Source organism: Dipodomys merriami, unplaced genomic scaffold (genome assembly GCF_024711535.1).
Source record: "Dipodomys merriami isolate MVZ:Mamm:240054 unplaced genomic scaffold, mDipMer1.0.p SCAF_1, whole genome shotgun sequence".
Lineage (NCBI taxonomy): Eukaryota > Metazoa > Chordata > Mammalia > Rodentia > Heteromyidae > Dipodomys > Dipodomys merriami.
In genome coordinates, this window is record NW_027202270.1 from 89,646,438 (window position 1) to 89,656,751 (window position 10,314).

At 41.9% G+C, this 10,314-nt stretch overlaps 1 gene segment (V, D, J or C); it reads left to right on the plus strand.

The window, feature by feature from the left end:
- The first annotated feature begins 4,933 nt into the window (after window positions 1-4,933).
- On the plus strand, window positions 4,934-5,743 carry LOC138819125 (T cell receptor alpha variable 12-2-like). The segment is given in 2 exon segments: window positions 4,934-4,973; window positions 5,391-5,743. Coding segments are annotated over 2 exon segments (393 nt in total).
- The last annotated feature ends 4,571 nt before the right edge of the window (window positions 5,744-10,314 follow it).

Consider the following 10,314-nt stretch of genomic DNA (forward strand, 5'->3'; position numbering starts at 1 on the left):
AAAGGCTCTCCAATAAAGCGTGATCTGAGAAGACTCCTGGTGTGGTGGTCGTTTTTCCTCACTGGTCGAGTAGACAGTCACTACAACTGGTGCCGAAACCCGGGAACGAACCTGGGACGGGACCCGCGCGAGAGGCCGAATTGGAGCCAGAACTCAACACGCGGAGAGGAGACGTCGGTAAATATCCCCCGGTATGCTGTTCACTGTAGATTTAGATATTTATTGGTTGCTTGCATTGCTTCTTCCCTTGTGGCTTGTCTTTTTGATGGTGCGCACTTGCCTCGAGGAGGGAGGGTTTGATTTAATCCAGGAAGGACGCAAAGTACTAACGCAGCATCAGGATAGTCTATCAGAGTCAGCATACAGTAAGGGGGAGGAAAATAGGCCTAAAAGAAAAAGGGAAAAAAGACAAAAGGATCCTAAAGAATTAAAGAAAGAGGGGCTGCAGCCCTCACAAAAGGAGAAGGGTTTCAGAGAGGAGGGGGTCTCAAGGAGACCTCCGTGCCCTTCTTTAAAAGCAAACCGGTTCTCAGCCCTACATGTGGAAGGGCGGGACCAAGAATATAGTAATCTTGTGAGTGACTCAGAGGAAGAAATGTTAGAGGAGGAGGGAGAGCAGCTCGATCCAGCTGATAGTGAAGACTTAGAAGAGGCTGCGGCGGAGCACGAGGCAGACAGATATGGAGGGTGGTGCCCCCTAGGGGTGGGAGTACCGCAGCAGCCAGGAAGAGGAAACGGAGCTGCCCCTCACCCATCGGCCCCCCTGCCATGCCCGCCAGCAGGGAAGAGTCACTTTATAAAAGGCAGCACCTGGTCGCCGTTAGCGGCCGCCTTTCCAGTTTTTGAAAATCCCATTACTGATGAGAGAATTCTTGAGCCGGTTTCCTACTCCCAGTTAAAAGATTTAGTTGAGGCAGTCAGGACTTATGGAATGACGGCCAATTATACCACTGCCTTGCTTCGAAGGCTAACTATTAATGCTATGATTCTGTGGGAGCAAAAACTGTTCAATATTTTCCTGAATTAGTGGCTAAACAGGCAATTTTGATCTGAGAAGAAAAAAAATAAAAATAAAAAAAAACAGGCAATTTTGGGTATAAAGTATTGTTTGATAAACTTTGCAAAAATTCCAGATAAATTAATTATTCCATACACCCGTGAGCAAGTTGAAATTTTAGCAGCCACAGTGGATATGTGGGCAATTCTTGTTTGCTCATTTCCAAATGTAATTGATAATCATTATCCTAAGCATCCTCTGCTTGCCATAGTTAACAAAAATTTAGTGTATTTTCCTGTTGTCACTTCAAAGGAGCCCTTGGTTGATGCTCTAACCATCTTTACGGATGGATCAAAATCTGGACAAGGTGCCTTTTTTGTTCAAGGACACAAGCAGCCGGTAGTCTTTAATTTTCGGCCGAATGTCCCACAGGCTGTTGAATGTTTAATTGTGCTTGAAGTTTTTAAAAGATTTGATCAACCTTTTAATTTATTTTCTGATTCATTATATGTTGTAAATGCCGTTGCTTCTCTTGAAGTTGCTGCTTCAGTTAAGCAGGCCAGTACAATTTCTAATGTTTTGTTACAGATTCAATCCCTTATCTTAAACAGAAAACATCCTTTTTATATTGGACATATTCATGCCCACTCTATGTTGCCGGGCCCGATGGCAAAGTGTAATGATTTGGTGGACCAGGCAACTCGGGCTGTGGCTCTGGTCGCTGCTGATCCTGTAGAATTGGCAAAAGACTTTCATAGATTGTATCATGTACCTGCTAATACCCTTAGGAAAAGATATAATTTGTCCAGGCATGTGGCAAGAGATATTGTTAAAGCCTGTAAATCTTGTGTTACCTTTCTTCATCCTCCCCATGTGGGGGTAAACCCCAGGGGGTTGAGACCAAACGCCCTATGGCAAATGGATGTTACTCATCTGACGGAATTTGGTAAGTTGAAATATTTACATGTGTCTGTGGACACCTTTTCTGGTGTCATTCATGCCACACCTCTGGCAGGAGAAAAGGTGTCTCACGTCAGAATACACTGCTTAGAAGCTTGGGCAGCTTGGGGAAAGCCCCTTAGACTCAAGACGGATAATGGCCCTGCTTATACTTCCCATGGTTTTCGCGCCTTTTGCGCACAAATGCAGGTTGCCCACACCACCGGATTGCCCTACAATCCTCAAGGACAAGGTATAGTGGAAAGAGCTATAGAAGCATAAAAGAAATGCTTCAAAAACAAAAAGGGGGAGTTGCTGAGTCCGCGTCCCCCAGGGAAAGACTTTCTCTTGTGCTCTTTACCCTTAATTTTTTAATTCTAAATGACAACGATCAGCCTGCCGCAGATCGGCATATGACAAGAGACTCCATGGATACTAAAGACATGGTTATGTGGAAGGATGTTATTAATAATAAATGGTATGGACCGGATCCGGTAATAATGAGATCCAGGGGAGCTGTTTGTGTTTTTCCACAGAGTCAAGAAGTACCTCACTGGGTGCCAATGAGACTGACCAGGCCGGTGGAGACTGCAGAAGAACCCCATCTTGAAGATGCCATCCACTCAGCTGATCTTCCTGCTGTTAGCAACAGTGCTAATAGCAATCCCTGTGATAGCTAAACCGATGATGCTGTGGGCTGTTACAATTTACTGACTGGATTGCCTCTGCAGTGTCCTTTTCCAAAGAGCGGGTGGGAGTTGGAATGTTTTTAGCCTGCTGCTTGGGAGGATGCGTGGTCTGCCATGGTTGGTCTGTCGCCTTCGAGCCCAAACCAGAAGGGACAAGGTTGTTATCTCGCAAGCATTAGCCACTTTGGAGAGTGGATCCTCACCCCAGATTTGGCTGTCGGCCCTAAGAGGCAGTTAAGCCTTACCATTCTGCATAGCCTTAGCACCCCGAGGGATCAGGGGATCCCATTGCACCGGGACAGGTATGCAATTTGGAATTTGGGACAGGGTGCAAGGCAAGTGCACTGCACTTGAGGAGATGGTTCTCATCTCCTCAAGAAGAGCATGCTGGGTTGCAAGTGGGTTGATGCCCAAGATCCCACCTCTGCAAAAAAGGCATCGGACGGGCCTGGTCATCACTGGGGAAGGCGCGCCCCTCAGGCGAAGGCCAGTGCAAGGTCCTCTCATTAATGTCTTAGACAGAGGCCCAACCTCTACTCTTACCTGTTGCCATAAAACAAAGAAGGGGGAACTGTAGGGAGCCGAGGCGAGACTCCGCCCACTTGGTGCTTGGTGGGACGCCTGGGCTGTGCGCGTGCACGAGCCAGGTAGAGTTCCCAGCCAATCCCATGACACCTGGTGACGGTGAAAGGCAGGCGACCAACAATAGAAAGACCCGCGTTCCGATTCTCATATATAAGCGGCTGTGTTTCGGGTGCACGCTCTCTCGCGCCCAAGCTCTCCTACAACTAAAAGGCTCTCCAATAAAGCGTGATCTGAGAAGACTCCTGGTGTGGTGGTCGTTTTTCCTCGCTGGTCGAGTAGACGGTCACTACACACCTGTATCCCTATTTAAATGATTTGTTTTTCCCCTTCCCCTCCACAAATTATACCGACATCAAATACAGTGAAAGCAGGGGTTATACTTTCTTTTTTCTATTTCATTCTTTTAAATGATAAGACAGTGATTTCTCTGAATTTTGCCATGCTTAGCACAACCCAGCTAGACCTTGCAGAAGCAAGTAACATGGAAACATCAATTAACTCAGAACTGCACACCTCCACAAACTCTACTTAATTGCCATGAAAAGGATAGCCTAGTAAGACAGAAAACATTAAGACAGCAACTATTTACTCCAGCCAAACTAAATGTATGGTTATAGCAACTGAGAGAAAAAAAAAACAACAAGAAAACAGAGAAGTAAGTGAATCCTGGTGTGAAAATTAAAACTATGGAGATTCTATCACATCCTAATAAGAGTGTCTATAAAAAATACCCAAATGCAACAAGTGCTGATGAGATTATAAGGAAGGTTGGGGAAGGTATCCTTGTGTGCTGTTGCTGGACATGAAATTAATCAGCATCTATACAAATCTGTGTGGACATTCCTCACACAATTAAAAGTAGACAAAGATATATCATATGATCAAGTTATGCTTTCTCTCGGCAATAAACGGAAGGAGACAATAAATGGACCCAAACACCCATGTATATTGTTACACAATTCACAATGACTAAGTTGTGCAAACAGTCTTGGTGCTCAGGAATGGACAAATGAATAAACAAAACACAATATCAAGTACAAAAACTAAAGTGAAGTCTTTTTGAAGAGAATGTGATGACTAGAAATAATTATCCAAACACAGAAAGGCAAGTGTGACACATTTTCTCTCATATGTGAATTCTAGAAAAAGAAAAAAAACATGGAAGTAGAGGGTACTAGGAAGGAGAGGAGTCAAGAAGAGGAGGAGGGTTATGGATTGGTATAATAGTAATGACTGAAATACATTATATGTATGTATTAAAACATCACAGAAATCCATTATTTTGCAAAATAAAATTTGAAATGAATGTTGCTCAGACAGTGAGACTAAATTTTAATACTTTCTGTTTAAAAAAATTTATTTTTATTCCCAGGAATTTCCTTTATTTGAAGATATGAGAGTGTCTTGAAGATGCCTAGGCTGATATGAAGAAGAGCCCTGCAAAGTGAAATACTCTCCTATCCCACAGACCTCCCCCAGATTTCTACAGTATAAGAGTTATGCATGACTTTTAATGCAGGAGAGTAGGTTTTGGAAGTCACTGCTCTAATTCAGAAAAGAGCCAAAATCTGATAAGAAATGCATATACACAGAAACAATCCTCAGATTGATGTGGAGAAAATGTCTCTAAATTTTAAGTTAACTTTATGTCCAATTTTAACTATCTATCCAAGAAGACCCTGAAATTTGTGTATCTCTTTGAACATGATTGGGAGACGACAAGATGGCAGTGTCTTTTCAGAGTCATACAAGAAACCTTTCAAGTATGTGTGTGAAAGAAGGACAGAGAGGAGCTTGTTGGTGAAGGGAAGGTTATATAATGGCCCACTCGTTTTCTAATTGGTAGACCAGATTCCTGCTGTGGTTCAGAGAGCCCAGGAATTGTAAATACCTGAATGAGACTGATTTCTTTTAAGGCTTGTTTTCCAGTCGTCAGTGAACCAGGGAGATGAGATCTTTGAATGCCTTTTTAGTGATCCTGTGGCTTCACATGAGTTGTGAGTTTTGCATTTCTGTGAGAATATTACGTTTGCAATATATTGCTTGAAGTTTCCTCTATCTCAGAAATGTCAGGAGAAACATGAACTTTCTCATCCTTCTTAATGGAGAGTAGATTTAGATTCTGTAGAGGGAGCATGCACTATCTAACCATTGTCTGTGTTATCTTTGTCTCTGTGCAGGGGTGAGCAGCCAACAGAAGGAGGTGGAGCAGCATCCTGAGTCCTGCAGTGTTCCAGAGGGAGCCATTGCCTCTCTCAACTGCACTTACAGGGACAGTGGTTCTCAGAACTTCAGGTGGTACAGACAGTATTCTGGGAAGGGCCCGGAGCTGGTTGTGTCTGCATACTCTAATGGAGATAGAGATGAAGGAAGATTCTCAGTGCATCTTAATAGAGCCAGCCTTTATCTTTCCCTTCACATCAGAGGCTCCCAGCTCAGTGACTCAGCCACCTACTTCTGTGCAGTGAGTACACAGTGCTCCCCTGACACTTGCAACATGCAACCAAACTTACAGGAAACCAGCAAATACTGAAATAGAGTACAGATCCCAGGGCAGAGCAATTCTGCTGTGCTGTAGATGCCATGGGAGTTAAGAGTAATAACATGGAAAGTGTGATTGTCTATTTTCCTTAAGGTAAATTAAAAACACAATATTGATCTAATCAAAATATTTTTCTATCTTCTATTTTCTAACTTACATTATTTTTTGTGGTTGTCCTGGACCTGGGTCCAGGCTAGTACTCTACCACTTGAGTTACAGCAAAACTTCTGGCTTTTTGGTGATTAATTGGAGATAAAACTCACAAACTTTGTTGTTGGCTTTAAATTGCAATTCTCAAATCTTAATTTCCTGTGTAGCTAGGATTACATACATGAGCCACTGATGAATGGGAACTTAAATTTTTATTTGTTCTATGAACAAAAATGTGCACACATGTAACGTTTACATTTTTTGTGAAGTTTAAAGAAAGTATCCATAAACCTGTCACTATACATCACCTGTACATCTAAAAAAGGCCTAATATCCAAAATATAAAAGGAACTCAATAAATCATCCCCTTCCAAAGCTATTAAACCAGTCACTAAATGTGCAAAGGAGCTAAGGAGCGACTTCTCACCAGAGGTAAGAATGGCAAAAGAAGCTTGAAGAAATGCTCATCATCCCTGGCCATAAAGGAAATGCAAATGAAACAATCCTGAGATTCTATTTCACCCCACTTGGCAGGAATGTAAACTAGTACAACCACTCTAAACAGCAGTCTGGAGGTTTCCCATAAGTCTTAACATAGAACTTCCCTAAGACCCAGCCATTCCATTCCACTTCTGAGTATTTATCCAAAACATCACAAGCAGGAATATCATAAAGACACATGTTCATTGCTACTTTTCTCAATAGCAAAGTTATTAAAAAAAAAAGACCAGCTACCTTACAATAGATGAGTGGAAATATGGTACTTATACACAGTGGAATTTTTCATAGCCATTAGAAAGAATAACATCATGACTTTTGCAGGGAAATGGATGGATCTTAAACAAATCATATTAAATGAGGTAAGCCAAGCTAAGAGAGACAAATAAAGCATGTTTTCTTGGGGGAAATGGTAAATTAGACAGGACTCTAGGCATTCACACACAGTGAGATGAGACCAAAGGCTCATAGGGAAGAAACACAAAAGAACACCATCTGTGTTCCTCTAATCATTTAAAATATCTATGGAAATGAATTCCAGGAAATGGAAACAAATAAACAGTCACCATAATTTTATAAACATACACTTTGCCTTTAATATTCTCTTCTTTGGTTTTCTTTATTGTTTGTGTGAGGGGGGAATAAATGGGCATTTTTTATTATTGAGGATTTGATTGATTGATACATCAAGGATACTCCAAAATACTCAATCAGTCATTCAATTATCCATCCATTGCTATCTCCTAATAAATATCCTCGATTCTTCAGCAAAATAAACTTCATGCTGATTTTAGACTGGAATGTCTTTATTAATTCTTTCCTTTTGTATTTTGTAATAATCATGAAAAGTGACACCTAGTTTTATTTTTCTGTTTTCAAGAGTCACAATTTTTATTTATTTTCTTTCTTTCTTTTATTATTAGCTTTTTTATTGTGAAAATACCGTACAGGGTGGTTACAATTAGATGAGCAAGGTAATGAGTACATTTCTTATCAAGCATTGTTGCCTCCTCCTTTGTTTCCCCTTACCATCCGGCCTTCCCATCCCATCCCGTTGGCATCCCCCCCCCAAATTTCTTGATATCCTTTGCTTAAGACTGCTGGGCTGGGGGGTTCTGGGAAGATGGCGGAGGAGAAGCTGGAATCTGAACAAGCTCTCGCATAGAAAGCAGGTTTAGAGTTCCAGTGAACAGTCCTAAGCCAGAGAATCACACCAAGTGTGCCATCACAGGACAGAGAGTTAGTCAAGAGAGGGGAAGCCAAGGAAACACACCAGCTGCCGCTGCGGCGGCAGGGTCGCAGCGGCGACCACCGCCGCGGGGTCATACCTGAGACACAGAGAGTCCGGGACTAAGGAGCCAGACGCAACAGACGAGCGGATTCTACTCAACACCAACAAGAACTGACAAGGAGCAGACATCTTCATCCTGCTGTTTGCAGACCAGAGATGACCCAGGATCCAAGACTCGGCGTGAGTACAAGCCCGACGTCCTCACACCTTCTCAGGGAGCAGAGGAGGGAAGGCCACCCTCCCCCCCCCCCCAGCACCGGTGATCTCCATCTTGGATACCGACAAAACTCGGAGGAGCTGCTAGCTCCAGCTCAGGCCTTGGAATAAAACGAGTCATTTAGCAGGTCACAAGAACTTAACGGCGAAGTGACCCGCCAGACTCAGCTCCATCCAGGGAAAAGTCACCCAGCTCAGGCGCCAGCCACTGGAGTGGCTTGCCTCACTGGGTAACCAGAGCCAGAGGCTGCCCCTCCCTCTAGCAGCCACCACAATCAATTGAAAAACAGAAACCCTGAGAATGGCTCCAGGCTGGGCGCTGTGAGCTTTATCACAAAATAGCCCCAGGGAAAAGCTACTGTTTGTTGAAAGGCCTCAACTCTACCCAGAACCTAGCCTCATCACCGCATCCCCCTCTTTTGTGATTCTCAAAGCAGATCACCCTCCCAGAAAACTAACCTGGGAGGGGGATCTCAAAATCTTGGGTAAAGCAGAGCATTTTTCTGCCTCTTCCAACAAACCGACTTAAGAAACCAATCAAGCCACAGGACTTCAAGCTGACCAGAGACTCCAACAAGAGACTGGTTACAGACAAAAGGGAGATACAGGATTCTTGCCACCCCTCCCCCCCAAAAAAAAATCAAAAGACTTTTTTTTTCTTTTTTCTTTTTTTTTTCTTCTTCTTCTTTTCTTTTTTTGTTTGTTTTTTGTTTTTTATCCTCTTATATATATATATATATATATATATATATATACATATATATATATATATAAATTTATTCCCTTCTAAAACTTTTATTAATCTTTAATTTTTGCCTCTTCTGAAAAAATAATTGTTTTCCAGTAACTTTTTTTTTCTCATCTTATAATTTTTATTTTAGGAATATGTGAATGAGCGTTTTCCTTTCTTTTCTTGTCTTCTTTCTCTTTTTCTTTCTTTCTTAATTATCTTTTTGTTTTTTGTCTAGCTCTACTGAACTTCTGATCTTTTCTTCTCCCTTTCCCATCCTTAAAATTTTTCACATCTCCTCTATGTCCCTCCCCTTCTCTCAACATATTCAAATTCCTCTCTAAATAGATGATCTTTTAATCTCCATAATAACATTAATTTTTACGTTTCTATTTTTTTTCTGATCTCTTTTCATTCCCCTTTCCGTCTCTTCTTTTTCTCTCTCTCTCTACTTGCATCCTACCCAACCCATTTCCTGCATTGTGATTAGGACATAGTTAACTCTCCCTGTGCCTCCCCACACCAATCTATTCCTATTTTTTACCCACATCTCTCCCTAATCCTAATAATTTCTGGTTTTCCAAATTCTTCTCTGCGGTTCGAAGTCCTTTAACATATAGTTGTTTGATGTTGAATAGATGTATCTGCTGAACTAGATTGTATCTGTAGACTATTGACTGTACAAACGCAAACTTTGGTTGATGGTTGCCTTAAGATAGTGTTCTAGCACAAAACTGGTGCAATCTTCATCTCAAATGGGCAGAGTAAGCCGGAAAAACACAAGAAAAATGGCAAATTCAGGTATCTCAATTCCCAATCTTGATAATCAGGGATTAGAACAGATAATGAATAATCCAGAGGAGAGTTCCCAAATAGCTCTACAAACACTACTAGCAAACATGATAAATGAGAAGTTTGACAATGTACAAAGGACTCTGTATGAGCTTGATAGGGAGAGAGAGGAGGCATCCCAGAAGTTTATACAGGAATATCATAAGCGTGAGGAAGTTACTCAAAAACTGATACAGGATTTGCACGAACAACTTGAGAATACTCAAAGAGAAAGGGAGGAATGTCGTGAGCAGGCAGAGAACACTCAAAGAGACCTGCAGGAATGCCACAAACGGGAAGAAAGAGAACTGCAGGAATCCCACAGACGGGAGGAAGCTAATCAATGAGTAATTCAGGAATTGAGAGATCAGGTAGAGAATACACAAAGATCACTAAAGACATTCATGGAATCCATTAACAAAGAGCTGAAGGAAGTCAGGGAGACCACAAAGGGAATGCTGAATGGAACCCAACAGAAGGAATGGGAGTCCAAAGAAACCATAACCAATCAACTAAGTGATTTGAGAACAAACACTGAACACCAAATTAAGGAAGTAAAGAAATTCATACAAGACCTAAAACAGAGCTTCATCAAAGAACTTGAAGCCATCAAAGCTGACCAATTAGAAGGAAAAGAGATAAAAAAACAAAGTAGAGAGTCTTGACAGCAGGTTAGACCATGCAGAAGATCGAATCTCAGGGATTGAAGACAGCCTAGATATTATAGAGAAAGAACATACAACCATCCAAGACAAGTCCAAGAAATATGATAGGTCTATCCAAAACCTGGAAGACACCATCAGAAGGCCCAATCTAAGGATAATGGGTGTAGAGGAGCACCTAGAA